At 36.6% G+C, this 17950-nt stretch overlaps 1 protein-coding gene across 1 annotated transcript; it reads right to left on the reverse strand.

Annotated features, from left to right (window-relative positions):
- Positions 1-967: 967 nt before the first annotated feature.
- On the reverse strand, positions 968-17741 carry dipk1c (divergent protein kinase domain 1C). Its single transcript, XM_026200875.1, has 4 exons — positions 17155-17741; positions 5976-6710; positions 4119-4283; positions 968-2702 (listed from the first exon to the last, which is right to left on the reverse strand). The coding sequence occupies exons 1-4, from the start codon at positions 17338-17340 to the stop codon at positions 2451-2453; spliced, it is 1338 nt and encodes a 445-aa protein (XP_026056660.1). The 5' UTR covers positions 17341-17741; the 3' UTR covers positions 968-2450.
- Between the last annotated feature and the right edge of the window lie 209 nt (positions 17742-17950).

Here is a 17950-nt window from a genome sequence, read left to right on the forward strand (position 1 = left end):
ATCTAGATTAATCTCACTGTGATCTTGAAATTAATCTAGGTTAATCTAGATTAATCTAGATTGAAATGGCTCAATCGAATTCAGCCGAAGGCATTCAGAATATGTGTGTTACCCAAAAAGAAATTGTCAAACAGTAAGTCTTTGAGAAGGGGTTTATCAAGCTAGATGTTGCATTAGAAAAGGGGCTCATCTCCTGTTTCCAAAATGCATCACAAAGTGCTTGAAAAAGCTGTAAACTAATTCCACATGGCACAAGGTGCAAACAACCTTACACCTGTCTTCAATGTAAAAATGAAATATACAACCAAACCTACATTTATTCAGACACCTTCAACATTTCTCACATTATTACAGTTTTGCTATATATATCAAAAATTATATCTGGTGTCTGAATAATTTTTGGTTTGACTGTTAAAACTACAAAGTAATTCATTCAAGAGCAGTGAGTGATTTTCATTTTCATGTTCTTGGATTAACATTACAGCAGCCAGTCGCTAAATTAGGCGCGGTCCCTTTAAGAGACGATGAACGCATCCAATATAATACACATCCCATTTTTTCTCAACTGTTTACTTTCACTTAAGAAATAACTGACAGTTTTTTCGAGCATAATTTCCAAGGTGGATATTTTGAGATATTTTGTACGTATTTGTCAGCACTAGAGCAAAAATAATCAAATTCGATGTTCAAGTGTTTTGAGACGCCTTTCTCTTCGCGAGCCCTGAACACCAGAACACCACGAGTACTGAATTGGGCTCTTTATATTCAAAACAAACAAGCAAGCCCAGCCCAGATAAGAAATAAAAAATATGAAAAAGTAACATAATGCATTACTCTCCATAAAAATTAATAAAAATGGTTTGCTTTTTTCGGCATTAATGTAATATGCATTACTTTTAAAAGTAACTTTCCCTAACACTGGTCACGTCGTCTTATAGTCCAAAGCTTGTGTTTGGTCTTTCTAACCCTGTCTCCTGAAAGACCACAGTGCTGAAGGTAGATCCAAACAAATCTACAGATCTCTTCCGTCGATAGGAACCAAACGTTGGTTTGATCTTTGAGCTTTCGGGTCGATCCTCTGCGTAGTGTTGATGTGCGTACAGACTATAATTTGGCGTGAAGGCATGCAGCTGCGGGTAAGAAACCAAAGGAAGGATTGTGCTTGAGCATGGTTTATTGAAATGATTCAACAAAATCACAGGTAGACAAATTATTTTCAACAAATAACAGGGATACATTAGCTGAGATGATCCAACGTTTTTTTTTTAAGGAGTATTAAAGTTCATTCACATTAGCTAAATTTCACGGGAACAATGTCCATTGTCTGTTGTCAGTAGTGTAGAGATGTATGAAGCAGCTCACACAGAAAACATCATCAAACCAAGCAGCTTTCTGTTCGTTTAACATGGCAAATCTGTATGACCCAGCTGCAAAATCTGCTTCGCTCTCATTTTTCATCCTGAAATGACTAGATTTCGCCAGCAAAAATGTGCTGAACAATTTTAATATGAACTTCCTTTATATTTAAGGCCCATTACACCAAGCACAATGACTATAACGATAACAGTAACAATATAGTTATAATTTACAGTAATAGTTCTCTAAACTACAACAACATAGCAGAACAATATTGTTGGAACCTCTTCCAAAATGATTTTTTTGAATGATAAAACCATTGACAGCCAATCAGAACTCCTGCTTTAAAGAGCTTGAGTATCTAAAGACTGCCGTGTGAAACCATGTTATTGTACACTGGTCTGGATGCTAATATAATTATCAATATAGTTATCGATACCTGTGTGAATGGGCCTTTACTGTAAGAGGCATATCTACACCCTTAAAGAGATAGTTTATGCAAAAATTACAAACCTGTATGGATTTGGAACAAGATGAGGGTGAGAAAAACAGATTTAGATTTACATTTTTGACTGAACTATACCTTTTATGCCTCTGGTGCTGCTCGCCTTTTAAATGAATGTACTATATTTTAGTTTCAAAAATATTGTTATTAAAACTAAATGTACCAAATTTGAGGTTGATCTCTCAAAGAATTTGCTTTTATTAAGATTTTGTTTGGTACCATGTTTCCACTAAATGAAGTCTGTTTCCAGTACATCCATTTTCGACCACGAACAGTACAAGTCTAAATAATTTTCAGAACCATTTAAACTTTCCATATCACGTTCATGATTTTCGTGTGGCCACGTAGCACTACCATGTTCTGTAATTCCAATGAAGTAAATAAAATAGAAAAAAAAACACAATAGTTCTTTCAAAAATTGCTGAACAGCACCAGAGGTTTAACAGAGGTTCTGAATGTTAGCAGTAAACAACTATGCCAATGTATCTGGCTGTTGGAAACCGCTGTTATCGCGACTATAATAGTCATCTGAGATGTTCTCCAGAATTGCACATGACTGGGTTTGTTCTTTCGTAGCCGTTTCGAGAGTTCATTTAGAAATGAAGTGCCGTATCTTGTGTTCCTGGCCTTCAGCCCGGTGTCCCGTGTCCTCCTGAATGAGCTCCACGAGCAGATCCTGTAGCTGTTCTCTCACGGCCCTCGTGCGCCGGGCGTCCTCCCCTTCGTCCATCTCAGCGCACTCCTGCACGGCCCGCTGCAGCGCCACCTGCAGGGGGAGCCCTGCTTTAGCACCGAGCAGCGTGGGAGAAATCCAAGGCCTGAAGATCTTCTCACAGATCACCTGCGGAGAGACAGAAAGAGAGAAGCATGACGGATATCCACCCCAAAGGGAAAAGCATGGGTATGGATGAGGGAAGCAGACATTAGCGTCATCCTGGTCTCGTTTCATCATCTCCAGAGCAATCATCAGCCATATTTGCCATGCATGCCGTTTGAAAGCGATGGTCTCCTGGACCCAACGGCCTGAACATTACAAAGCCCTCATTGTTCTGAATGGCAGGCCATACAATGGGAAGGTAGAGGTCACCAAGGGTTGGGTGAAGTGATCGGGAACGGAGAGAAGGATCTGTCTCAGCCACCTGTGGCCCGGAGCTTGACTGTTAGCTTGTTCTCCTTAAGGGAGCTGGGACTGACAGCAGGTGTTGACTACGAACAGATGAAAGACGTGTAACTGAAGTATCTAATGGAGAAATTAAACCTGCATATACTTGTGATGGTGGTGGCATTAAAAAATATATATATTTATTGTCCTCTACTTGTAGTAACTTCTTTGCAAATAATATTTTTGTAACTTTGCTCAGTTACTTTGTCTGTCTCTAAGGTGATACAGATATGTGGTTTCTATTGAAGCTTATTTACACCACGGAAAGAAACTGTTTAAATGAAACTTGCATAATGGTGGCAGCATTCAGAAAAATAATTATGTTATTCTTATGATCATTTGTCTCTAGTAATTTCATTGGAGCTTATTTTCCTCTAACATAGCACAGATCTGTTTTAATGGAGGCGTATTTCTGCCACAGAATCTTTTATTTTGCAGTTTTGAGTTTATATCCCTCTGTTATGACTTTTTTTTTAATCAGAATTGTGAGATATAAACTATGAACTTTTAATTGCGAGTAAAAATATCATAATGTCATAACTGTGGGATAAAAAGTTGCACTCAATGCAGTTTTACGTTCTGATGACAGTAAAGTATAAAAATAGATTTTGCTAAAATCATTGAATTACATGAGGATTTTCTGATCTGAGCCATTTGCATTTTTGGTAGTAATCAGATAGTTTTGGGTTTTATATGACTGTTCATTTGTCGCTTTTTAATAGTAAAATTTTTTGTAGAAATTACTTGTGTGTCTTAATTCACCCTACAATATTATTATTTTTTATTATTATTGTAATTAGTAAATTAAGTGTGGTTTAATTCAGCTTACATGTTTTTTTCCTTTTTTTTTTTTTTTTGACTTAAGTTTGTATAACATTCCGTGCACTTTTCTTGGCAATGTTTACCGCTGAAGAATGATTGTGTCCTCAAGCGATTTTACTGGTATTCCTTTATGACAGTTTTCCAAAACCACATATATAATGGCTAACCACATACTCCACTGGGTTATTCAATGTTGAAATAGAGAAGAATTGATGCAAATGATTAAAGAATTACAGTATATAATGGAGTCAGAATAATGAATGCCTCACTCACCTGAAGGTTACTGTTCTTGCGTTTCGGCCCACATCTGTTTTTAGTTTTGTCACACTTGGAAATGCAGTCGAAGAAGTTGCAGTCATTGTCACTGGTGCAGTTCTGCTCAAGTATTTCTCTCATTTTAGGCTCAAAAAAAGCCATGTCCACATCTATAGCCACCACCTGACCAGTGAAATACAACACATTAATCAGAAATGCAATGTACGGTATTCATATATATATATATATTCAGTCCGAAACCGCTTAAATATTCTAGTATTCAAAGTCCAATTTATACCTAGAAATAAAAATATATTTAAAAATAAAATAAATATTTAATATTCTACATTCTACATTATTTCTAGGATGCAAATCGGATAAGTAATTTTTTTCATATTTAAAAAATGTTTTGTATATGTCAGATGTATTTGCTTACATTGTAAAATACTTAAACTAATAATCAAGATACTTTAATAGAGATCTTAAAACATGCAATCATTTGCATAGAAAAAAAGACATAACTATTAGACATAATTAACACTGTATTCACCAAAAACAGATATTTAGAGATAGATGATTCATTTCAGATGGATAGATTGACTGAATAAATGGCAAAGGATTTACTTAGAAACTATTATTATTTTGAAAATTTGACGAATAAACAGCAAGTAGTGCTAAATTCTGCCAACAGTGTGAGACAAGGATGGATAACTAATTATAACAATACTTAACTATAATAAATATTGCAGAATAGTTTAATAACAATTAACTAATTATTATAAGAATATTCATATCTAATACTGGAAAGATATATACTCTTTATAGAAATGTTTTCATTAGATTTGGATGCTTGGATGATTCATTTAAGCACAATCACATTGTAGTGAACAGTGAACCACATGCTTTTGTGTTCTCCTTAAGAGTCGCATCAGTTCATAGTTTTCTGATTAAATGAAATGATCTAGCAGATGCTATAATAACCAGCTGGTGAAGGCGTCCTTAAAAAAACACTGAGAAATGTTCAACTTAAAGAAAATAAGAGATGAATTGCTGTGATGTCTATAACAATGCCCCAAATCCTGCCAAAGATATTGGCAAAAAAAAAAAAAAACACAATTTAAAGCTTTAAAAACGCATCAAATGCAATGCAAAAAAATGGATCTTCTGCAGTGTTTTTGTTTTGTCTTCAAATACAGATATCAAAACATACTTAAGTCTTGTTTTCTAAAGACAATTCATCAAAATTAAGTGATGTTAAGAAAGTGCAGTAAAAGTTATTTCTAATCTAATGAGCTATTCAAGCCATAAATAGCTTATTTATTTATTCAACAAATTAAAAAGTAATGGAGATCTTTTGGAAGTTACATTTTCAAATGTTGTATGTAGAGTATGTTAGCATATTGTATTCTATTTTATTCTCCTATCCATTCTATTTACTCTTTACATTTTCATTAGCGTATTTTTCGGACTATAAGTCGCACCTGAGTATAAGTCGCATCAGTCCAAAAATACGTCATGACAAGGAAAAAAATCATATATAAGTCACACTGGACTAAAAGTCACATTTATTTAGATCCAAGAACCAAGAGAAAACATTACCGTCTCAAGCCACGAGAGGGCGCTCTGTTTTCAGTGTAGACTATAGGAGCAGTGAGCAGCATAGAGCGCCCTCTCGTGGCCTGAATAGGTAATGTTTTCTCTTGGTTCATGTCAAATTAATTTTGATAAGTCGCACCTGACTATAAGTCGCAGGACCAGCCAAACTATGAAAAAATGTGCAACTTATAGTCTGGAAAATACAGTACTTGGTTTTTAAAAGGTATTAAAAAGTCTTAATGTTACCTTCAGCATCCCTGCTGTTAAGTGTTTACTCACCGTCAGGTCTTTCCTGATGGCAAAGTTCTCTGGTTTGATGTCACAGAGGTGTAATCTGTGGGAGAAGTCGTTCTCGAAATGCTCCACCATCTCTAGAAAGCTCAGGGCCACTCGTGGCACCATATCTCTTGCGGTTATCGTCTTCTCCTGTCCGCTCCAGGGGCTCGGCGAGGGGCTCAGCGTCAGCTCCTCCAGAGAGAATATGTGCTGGTCCCACGCGTGTCCGGCCGCCAAGTACTCCACGGCGTAAAAGTGACCACAGGAGCCCAGGATCTTGGCCACGTGGTGGGTTAAATCCTGCAGGACCCTGAGGAAGGTGTACTCCTCCTGCTGAAGGAGAGCCCAGAGCGAGGCCAGCTCCGCTCGAGAGTACGTCCGCTCGTTCTCCTTCAGCTTCTGGCCCCACAACCGGGGCAACGTCAAGTTAGCTCCCGTCTCCAAACCCAGAGAGTTCTTGATCTCCAGCGTAGCGAAGAAGACGACATCCAGCGGAGAGAGCTCCTCCTCGCCTCCCGCTCCTCCCGCTGCATCCTGGTACTCCAGCAGAGCTAAAGCCTCATAGGAGGAGAAGTTCTCCAGCTTTGACTTGAGAACGATAGGCACCCCGCGCCAGCTGGCGGACATGACCTTCTTGCCATTCTCGTAATAGAGGCAGCGTTTGTATTCCACACGACCGGCCACACAGAGGTCCTCGCAGAGGTCACCGGTCAGAACGCCCTGCTGATACTCAGCACACTGAAACAAACACACAGAACAGGCAGTGCTCACTTTAGAAGCCAAACATGCACTGTGATTGTGATTCGACTTCTATCAGCAGTGATTTAGACACGTAAACATATCTACAGAATAGATTAGGGCTGTCAGTCGATTACAATTTTTTTAATCTAATTCAGTACAGGGTGCTGCAATTCATTTATCTAACTAAATTTGGCTGTGAAAAACCCCCCAACAGATAATTACATTTTAGGCTACAACTGTCTAGCATAAACTGTTAATGATGACAGGATTTATTTTATAGATTTTTGGGTGAACTATACCTTTAATGTTTTTTTATTTATTTATTTATGTTTTTTAATAAATGTATTGATATTCTGGAGAATCTGAAACTGCCAGTAGGTGGCGGTAAATGTCTTAATGAGTCGATTCGTTCAAGCGTCTGAACGGCTGTCTCTGTGATAATTCTTTGCATCATTGATTCACACGATTCTTTCAAAACGCAGATTCATTCAGAAACTTGACACTGCTGTGTTACTCGGAGATGCAGCTCTGCTGTGGCTTTATAGGTTATATATTCGTTGGTAAAATTGAACAAAAACACGGTATTGTGTTTAAAATATAACAAAATAGCAACTTCGTATTTACTGTGCTGTTGTATAAAGTCACATTTGCACTTTTTCTTCACGAAAAAAACAGCTCTGGTGTGATATTGCTCTCACTGCTGGTGTGCTTATCATTTAATAGAAATATGAGACAAAAACTCATGCAGTTATCTTTTGCTCCAATATCATGAATTTGATAAACATCTGCATCATATGTCGACCGTGATCTGTATGAAATGTAAGATGATGTAAAGGTCTGGGGGCGGGGCCAGTGCATTAACAGTGTTAAAATATTTGAATCACCTTATTTTTTTTATAACTAATTAAGTTGACACGTTTAACTGACTGAAATTAATTTCTCGCAATTGTGGGATCTCACAATCCTAATTTTATTTCTTGCAATTACAAGTTTATATAATGCAGTTATGAATTTATTTATCATAATTGTGAGTTTATATCTCATAATCCAGACTATTCCTTGCGATTATGAGTTTATCTCTTATATTGCAGTTTTTTCACAGATTTCAACATTTATAAAAATAAATGTTTGTTGAGCAGTAAATCATCAATCTGATTTCTGAAGATCATGTGACACTGAAGACTGGAGGAATGATGCTGAAAATACAGCTGTGCATAATTACATTTTACCACATACATTAAAGCAGAAAACATTTATTTTAAATTATAATTATATTTCACAATATTGCTGCTCTTACTGTTAACTTTCTAAGCATTTAAAGATACTTATTTAAAAAATGATTTAAAAAATGTAATAAAATGTAATAAAATAAATAAGTATGATCAGAAGTCAAAGTAAATTATTTTATTTATTTGAATAAGTACATGTCAAGACTCAGAACAAGTATGATGTTTTAAATTATTTTTACAAAAGTATTTTGCAACCTTAAAGTAGACACTCTCTTACTTGCATTTAATATGTATATATAAAAATGTTATATTTTACTGTTATGTTTATTATTTGTATTCCTAGGAAGTCAAGAACAAATTCTGATCTCGGTATGATGTGTGTCATGTCAAACTAATTTCCATAGCGTTAAAGCTGTTTTTAATCACTGCATGTCTCTTAATTCCATCTCATATCTCACTTATTAAATATGTGCCTATGTTGAGATACGGCACCAATGCCACCTGTCAGCATATTTTAATGGCATGCATGAAATTCACATATTTAATCTTTGCAAAACAGTCTAATAATCGTTTTAATGCATGGTGTTAAAACCAAACTGCTTTTCCTCTTGCCCCTCTGGCGAAAAATGAAGTAATTACTGGTTGTTGCTGCAGTCTGCACATATATATGGCTCAGGGGCTTCGGGTGATTTGTGTTCCACAGAGATTACCCTGCAAATCGTCCTCTGTCACCTCCCAAAGTAAACAGCTGTTATCCTCACCCAGCTCCTACAGTATCTGCATTGGATTTAGCATGTTATATATTTTTTCCTTATCATTATCAATCATAATGGATTGGTGGATGATCTCCCATCCCTTGCTTGTCCCCTTACATAAAATATGTCCTCTGTGTTAAAAAGGCCTGCTAAAGCTCTTTACTGTTGTGTCATAAAGCTGAACCTCACACGTTTGTATGATAATTAAAGGGGGGGTGAAATGCTATTTCATGCATACTGAGTTTTTTACACGGTTAAAGAGTTGGATTCCCATGCTAAACATGGACAAAGTTTCAAAAATTAAGTTGTACGTTTGAAGGAGTATTTTTGTTCCCAAAATACTCCTTTCGGTTTGTCACAAGTTTCGGAAAGTTTTTTTCGAGTATGGCTCTGTGTGACGTTAGATGGAGCGGAATTTCCTTATATGGGTCCTGAGGCACTTCTCCCGGAAGAGCGTGCGCTCCCGTATAGCAGAGCACTGAGAGCTCAACAGACTTCACTGATCAGAGCAAGAGCATCGCCAAATGTCACAAAAGAAGTGTGTTTTTGGTTGCCAGGGCAAGACAACCCTGCACAGATAACCAAAAGAGAAACAGCATTAAGGGACCAGTGGATGGAGTTTATTTTTACAGAGCATCAACGGAGTTGTGCAAGTGTTTTTGTTTGTTCCCTGCATTTCGAAGATGCTTGTTATACAAACAAGGCCCAGTTTGACGCAGGATTTGAACATCGTTTATTTCTTAAGGATAATGCAATCCCAACGAAAAAGGGTCACGATCGTGTGTTGGAACCGCAGTCGGTGAAACTGCTTCAAATATCTCTGTGTTGTTAACTTAGCTATCGGTGCATAAGCACATCAAGTAAACAACATGTGATGTTGTCATCAAACTGCACTTTCCACATGTACAGCTTAAAAAAAAAAAGACGACATAAAGTGGAACTTAGTCATTTTCCAAAACCGCTAAGCAAATATATACAGTTTCAATACATACCACATAGAGATGTCGTTGCTGATGCTGCTCTCGTTCAGTTTCAGCCTCTGGATCTGATTCTGGATCATAAATATACGCTGAATCTGACTGTTAGCCATGGTTTGTTTTCCCTCACGGTAATGTCACAGCTTCCAGACGCTCTCAATGCAAAAGCCTACTGGCGCTCGTGATTCTTTAGCTCCGCCCACACGTCACGCCTCCAGCCGGTCGTGTTTTTCCAGGAAAAATCGGTACAGACTATCTTTCTCTTATGAATATAATAAACTAAAGACTTTTTGGAGTTATGAAGGATGCAGTACTACTCTATAGGTACTCAAGATTAACAGGATGTTGAGTGAAAACAAGCATTTCACCCCCCCTTTTAAAAATGGCAGTGATAACACTAGGTTTTTACATTCTCTGAAGATGAGTGACTGTGCCAACATCTAGTGGATGTGGATATTGTCTCAGGTCATAAAATCTGTGATATTTTGGCTTGGATTTAGGACATTTTCTTTTTCTTTGTGTTTCATTGGAAATCTTTGTTTGAACCCATTAACAATTAACGGCATTGTGGGACTAAAATTGAACCAGATGGTGAAGGAATCAAAAAGTGTATAAATCTTCTTTCTTACTAAAAGTAAAAGTTTTTATTTTTTTTTACCAATTTTACCAAAAATGCTGGAGATTCTTGGTAATTGCTGTATTTAAGCAATTGTTCATCAAAAAATAAAAATTTGCTGACAGTGTACTCATTGTCAAGCCATCCATGATGTAGATGAGTTTGTTTCTTCATCAGATTTGTAGAAATGTAGCATCTCATCACTTGCTCACTGACGGATGCTCTGCAGTGAATGGGTGCCGTCAGAATGAGTGTCCAAACAGCTGATAAAAACATCACAATAATTCACACCACTCCAGTCCATCAGTTAATGTCTTATAAAGACAAAAGTTGTTTTTTATGACAAACCAATCCATCATTAAGATGTTTTTTTAACTTAAACCCATCACCTCAGGCTTTAATATGAGGCTATAATCCATAATAACACTTCATCCAATGAGAAAGTCCATCTCCTGTTGTCTCTCACATCAAAATCCATCCATATATTTATTTAGAGCTGTTTTGGCTTGTAAACAGTGTTTGATCGGTGCAGATTTCTCTCCTGATTCATTCAAGTACACTATTCACTGGAGAAAGCATTTATACTATAGGACTTGTAGTTTTACCTGGAAGCAAAGGTACAATGTTAAAAACGTCTTAATGATGAATATATGTTTCTTACAAACAGCTTTTGGCATCATAATATATTCTGACGGCACCCATTCACTGCAGAGGATCCATTGCTGAGCAAGTGATGCAATGCTACATGTCTCTAAATCTCCAATGAAGAAATATTGGTAAACTATTCCTTTAAGAGTGTATTAAATTCAGATCATGTGTACTTTTTTAAGTAAAGTTAACATTTTTCTGATTCTGATTTTGCTTTGAAAGCAATCACAGACCAAATTAGTGTACACTTTTCTCTCCAGCATGTGAGTGTGTTTCTTCTGCACCAGTGGACACGTACAAGTAATGATAATAATAATAGCCAGCACCAGTAATTACCTGAATTACTCCCAGTGGGTCGCTTTACCATGACAACACTCCGAATAAAGCAGTTGAATCTCAGAGGTCTGTGATCAGCTCGACTGAGTCTAAACATAGACCGAGCTTGCTCTCTCCAGATCCTCTCAGGAGCCTCTCACAGTGTTTATGTGCTCTGTGCTCACTCTGCGGCTTCCGCTGTTTTCGACGCTGTAATTGCCAGCCAAATTCCTCACATGTGTTTTAATTCTTCAGATGGGGCAACAGCTCCCGTTTGCATGTAAACTTTCCCACTGTGAGCCCCAAAGTGACTCGAATGTTGTAAATCATGGCTGTGTTTGTAATCTAGTGGTTAGGATGATTTTTTTGGTACAAGAAAGAAGATTAAGTACTGGATTTGAAAGTTCTCAGAACTTTTGGCAATGTTTTCTCAAAGTTATGAACGATTGTTTTCCGGTAACAATTAGTCAGGAATGTTAGTTTAAACTTATATTATCTTAAATAATGTTCTCAAAACATAAAATGTTATTTATACATAATTCCTAGGGTGTTTTCTTTTCAAATGTTTTAGTTGGACACCCATCTAATGTTTTTTTTATTTTTTTTTTATGTTACTACTCGTTTCAGAATTTTCAGGGAACATTCAATGTAACATTCAAAATTAGCAAAATTCTAAAATAGAATGTTCCAGCATTTTTGTAAAAAAGAATGATGAAAAAGAAACATGTAAAGAACCTTTTCATAACCTAATGGGAAAATTAGCCACACATTCCTAAAACATACTTTTGGTTGATTTGGCACATCATGTCAAATGCTTTTAATCTGAGTATTTTAAATTAACTATAGCAATTTATTTGTTTATTTATTAATTTATTTATATTCTTGGTTGCACTGACTAAATACACATCACATTCTTAACATAATTATTATTTATTTATTTATTTATTTTTCATGGAAAAATCTATAACCATTGAATATTTTTGGCTTAATGGAATTTTTAGTTCCAGTCAGGTGTCTGAAAATATGCATCCTCTATCCAGTCAGGCTGTTGATAGCTATAAATTTAGCACTGTTTGCATCAAGCATCACTTATACTAGCTTATGATTTGTGTAGCATTAAACCCTGGTAATAACTCATTCTGCACAGTTTGTGCTGTGCTATAGACATGAGTCATTGTTGAGGAGATGTGTGCTGTTACTAAGCAATTGCACTTATTTTTTTCACCTGGTGGAAAAACAGAAAACACACACACACACACTCACACACTGGAGGAGGCACCATACAGAGACATATCTAGGGAGCAGAAAACTAAAAGGCTCCTGTGAGTCGTGCCAGTAAACGAGCACAGCTCCAGTGCTGCGTGAGGACATGAAATAAGAGGGAAACAATATTTCTTTACGCTTCTGAGCATGTAAGGTAATGATTAAACATCAGGCCCCAGAGAATAGCAGGCTATTTCTGTTGCCCACTGGCTGGCCTGAGTGCCGTCCAGTCCCAGCATGCCAAGAATGTCTGCATCGGCTGCTCCGGGTCACTCCATCACTTTCACTTTACAAGAAACTCACTAAAACTGGGATACAACATGAGAATGGGCCTATTGTCCTCCAGTATACTCTTATATGCCAAGAAACACATACAGCGGCCCCTAAAAGCTCCATTTAAAAACATTACATTTTATTATAAACAGAGTATTAAATCAGCTGGCATCTGCAAACAAACGAATGCTCAAATAATGATTTTAATCAGTTGGTGTTTTGGAGGGGTTTTTGTTTTTAGTGAACGTATGAAGTCAGTGTTGTACATTATATATAGTAGGCTACCATACAAAAGTTTGGGGTCAGATATAGTTTGAATATGTTTTAATACTTTTATTGAGGCAAGGATGCATTCTATCGATGTGATCAATTTATTTCCAACAAATGCTGCTCTTTTGAACTCATCAAAGTTGAACACAATGCATCATGGTTTCTACCAAAATATTGAGCAGCACGACTGTTTTCAATATTGATAATAATCAGAAATGTTTCTTGAGCAGCAAATCAGTATTTCTGAAGATCATGTGACACTGAAGACTGGAGGAATGATGCTGAAAATACAGCGGAGCATCACAGAAATACATTACACTTTACAAGATATTCAAATAAAATCCAGTCAGTGGATCACGTCTACCCACCGCATGAAAGACCACCTGTGCTTAACCTTCACATGAGAGTAAAACAAAGCATGAAACTGTATGGAGAGCCTGCAGCAGAGCACCACTTGAAGAACAGTTACTGTAGGTTCACTATTTCATGAACTCATGCCAGCAGTTGTACTCCTCACAGATGGTACGGCTGATTAAAAAAGGTCTCGTGTAGTTCAAAGCTCCTCAGCCACATGCTGCCAGAAACGATGAACAGTTTGTGTGAACGTGCACCACTCACCGCTGTTTATTACAACGCTGAAGCCCTTAGAAACGCTAAGTGTTTGGCAGATTAGCAGACTGTTTTAACAGTTCATCAATTGAGAAATGACTTTTGTGTTTTGGAGATAAAGTAAGTTGCATTATAAAACCTTGTAACTAAAATGGGTTCGGGACTCCATTAAAGCACTAAGTTATTGATTCACCTATCAATCGACACACTCGTTGCAAATAAACATGACTATTTCTGTTTTACGTAAGCGTTTAAACCAGGTGTGTGGTCATAAGAGGAAAGGAGATGACAACGTATGGCTGGATTTGATTCTGCAGCATTTCCAAATAAACATCTAATGTGGAATATGAGAACCATCTCTGTGCTTTTGAACTGCGCTAATAAAACAATTCAGTGGGAAATCAGACACGGAGTACAGAATAAACAAATCAAAACTCGAAAACTTGTATTTTTCTCATTTGGAAGCTGCTCTGGATAAAAGCATCTGCTAAATGAATGAATGTAAAGCACATTTTGGCATCCTAAAGCTGCGAGCTTTTTTACTCCTGGTAAAATGATGGATCATATAGAATTACATTCTTAATGCCATAGAAGAAGCATTTCTGGTTCCACAAAAAAATATTCAAAGGTTCTTTAAAGAACCATCTTTCTCTTGCCTTTTTATAATCTGAAGAACCTTCTTTGAAACTTCTTCAGATGTTAAAGGTTCTTTATGGAACCATTTACACAAAAAAGGTTCTTCCAAGGCATCATTATTTTTAAGAGTGTTATGTGAGAGGAATTCCAAAAATTGAATTGCTCTGAATACTATAGTTTAAAAAAAAGTAAAAATCCATATGGAGCAAAAAATAACTGTTTGTAATTTCACAATAACATGAAAATTTAGAAAGGTAGAAAAAACATAAGTTTACTTAGTAAAAAGTACTAAGATGAAACAGAGTAGCGCCAAACATGCGTCCAGGATGTTATAAACATAAAAGTCTTCAGGTGTGTATATACGGATCTTCATTTTTCATTGTTTGACTTGTTAAAATAGACCGATAAAATTTGTTATATAAATATGTTATTTTGCATTGTACCTTTTGACTGCGCAGATATTAAGAGGTTAAAAGAAAGAAAATAACACAAAGTAAAACAAAACTCATTGTAGAGCCCTGAACTGTGATGCCTGAGCCGAAATATTCTCCCTAAACGTCCCTGAGAATTAAAAAATGACTTCGACCCATCAATTACAGCAGCCAGTCTGTTATTTTCATCTTTAATGCCAAAGTGACATGCACCTCATAGTTACATCTCCACCTGGTCATCATGTGCACAATACTGACACACAGCACTCCATCGACTTACAGCTGCTGAATTCAATATAATGTTTATTTTAGCCTGCCCAAATATTAAGAATTAGATGACATTTGTGTCATAATCTTAAATATTACAGAAGCAAAAAAATTTAATTCGCTCAGTTTCACTTTCATGACAGCTCAAAGGATTGCATCAGTCAGAGTTACTTTGATTTTAAATGAACTAGTCTGATACATTTATTAACTTTGATATATAAATGATAATATATATATACTCCACAGAAAGTTTGATGAAATTTTGTAGAAAGACTGGAATATTTTCTTGTCAAACATACTCCAATAATCAATTTTATTTATCATTGAAAAGTAATTTTTACTGTGTATATGTGACCTTGGAGCACAAAAGCAGTGTTAAGTCTCTGGGGTGTATTAGTAGCAATAGCCAACAATACACTGAATGGGTTAAAATTATACATTTTTCTTTTATACCAAAAATCATTAGGATATTAAGTAAAGATCATGTTCCATGAAGATATTTTGTCAATTACCTACCATAATTTTTTTGATTAGTAATATGCATTGCTAAGAATTCATTTAGACTACTTTAAAGCATATTTTCTCAATATTTCGATTTTTTGCTCCCTCAGATTCAAGATTTACAAATAGTTGTATCTCAGACAAATACTGTCCTCCGAACAAACCACACATCAATGAAAAGATAATTTATTCAGCTTTCAGATGATGTATGAATCTCAATTTCCAAAAAATTGACACTTATGATTGGTTTTGGTGTCCAGGGTCAAATATATGTTCTTTACAATTTGACATTTCAGTGCTAATATTATTAATGACTTTTTTTTCAATTAACAATATTTGTTCAGCAGACATTTTGATAAGTAAGTAATAAATAAATGAAATCTCTGAATCTGCTCAACTGGTTTTAGTAATGATAGTTTCCCACTAATTGACACCAGTAATCATCTTCCAATCCCCGTTTAAAGGCCGCCAGGATTGTGCGGTTCCCAATGTGGCAACAAACGAAATGTTCTTTCAGCGCTCACTTGACATCACATAATCCAGTGGCTCTGAAAGAGCTTTCGGTTTCCCCCGAGGAACAAAGCTTAAGCCTTTAATGGAGGAGCGTTACTGCTGGTACCCATGATTCAATGCTGGACGGAGTAATCCTGCCGAATACACTGGGCGTCATGTGGTGGACAATTGATCAAAATCCCCGAGGTACCACTACAACTGCGACAGGACAGGTCCGCTGAATTGCGGATTGCACTGAATTATATTTTGAAAAATGTAGCCTGTTGGTCTGATGTAAAAGTACTGAAGTTTACGTTCAAGCTAACCTGTGTTTTTTCACGCGCTGGTCAGTTTGAGATTTATTTTGCTTCTAGTGTGAAGAATAGTCAGTAGAAAGTATCTAGAATACACTTTCAATACATTGTATATGTTTGCATCTGAAATAATACATATCTTTAAAACTGTAAGTTTACTTTGAAACTAAAAAATAAACTACACTGTAACAAATATAAACCTCTCCAGCTCAAAAATTTCCAAATCTAAATTTTCCAATTGGCCTAATTTAATTTTCAAAATTAAATTCACACTAATTCAATTTGGTCAATCATATGTGATCAGTCACTAGAAAAATATTGAGTTGGAGAGATCTTTTTTTTTTTCTTTTTTTTTACAGTCTATTAATATTCTCAAGGTTTTTAAAAAATAATTTATATTTAATTCCAGTGTTTTTTTAGTACAGTTGAGATTCTATTGTAGTCCGAATATGTTTTATATTTTATACATTTCTATTATTTTTATATTTCTGTGTTACATTGATGATTTAGTTATTTTGTTGAGTCGTTGAGTAGTTTTGGTCTTGTATGCATTTATATAGTTGTATATAGTATTCAGTCTTAGTTTTAGTTATTTTTTTAGTTAAATATAATATATATATATATTTTTTTTTATTAATATTTATTTCAAGTAATGAAAACTACTTGACATACACCAGTGGTGTCTTCCCTTAAGTTTAGACAGCATTGTACTCTAAACAAATACCAATATTGTTTTTATTTGCCCTCTTTTCAAGCTAAGCAAGTTGATATCTCGGTCATATCCATAACGTACAGACTTGTTGCTAGAATCCAGATTTGAGCGATGACAAACAAGTTGGTCTTACCACCCTCTGCAGGATCTCTTTGCTCTTGTGGTCAGTGCAGAAGTCAGAGAACATGTTCCTGTGCACGAACACCAGTCCGTTGAGGAAGAGCCAGGAGGCCAGCCACAGCAGGACGACCAGCAGAGCGCTCCTGCGGCACAGCTTCGCCCCCAGACACCGGAGGACCCCACGCAGGGACCGCTGCATCTGTGAGGACCCCTTCCACAGGAGCCCTCAGCTTCTCTCTCCAGGAGGAGGGCGTCTGTGGCATCTGTGCGCCTCTCTCTCTGTCTCTCGGTTGTTTTGTGAATGAGCGAGTGTGAAGAACGACTCGCTCTGCCTCATTCACTTACTCTTCCTCTAGGCTCCACTGTGTTTTCACTCTCTCTTTCTCTCTCTATCTCTCTTCATACAACACTCCACCTCTTTCCGCTCTTCCTCCCGCCCCCTTCTTCAGTGCTTTCCTCCTTTGGGTCTCCTTCTTCTCTGTTTCCAAGGCAGCCGGGTCTTTCCTGACAGATCCGTCTCTTGTGCCAGACGCAGACCCTCGGATTTCTTCACTTGGAGTCTGTTTGTATTCTAAGCACTGCCAACAAAACAAGAGGCCGGCGTGGAGCAGTGTTTCTGCTTATTTGATTAGAGAGGGATTCTCCCACGGTGATAACGCCTGTATATTTGATTTGCTCTCGCTGCGGTGGGAATCTCAGCGGTTGTTTTCCTCTGATTGTGAGAGTCTGCAGGAACAGAATCCCTAATCGCTCGTGCTTTCTGGCCAAGAGAGAGAATCGTTCATGTGTTTTATGTGTGTTTCTTAAGT

The sequence above is a fragment of the Carassius auratus genome, chromosome 24, assembly GCF_003368295.1.
Source record: "Carassius auratus strain Wakin chromosome 24, ASM336829v1, whole genome shotgun sequence".
Taxonomy (NCBI): domain Eukaryota; kingdom Metazoa; phylum Chordata; class Actinopteri; order Cypriniformes; family Cyprinidae; genus Carassius; species Carassius auratus.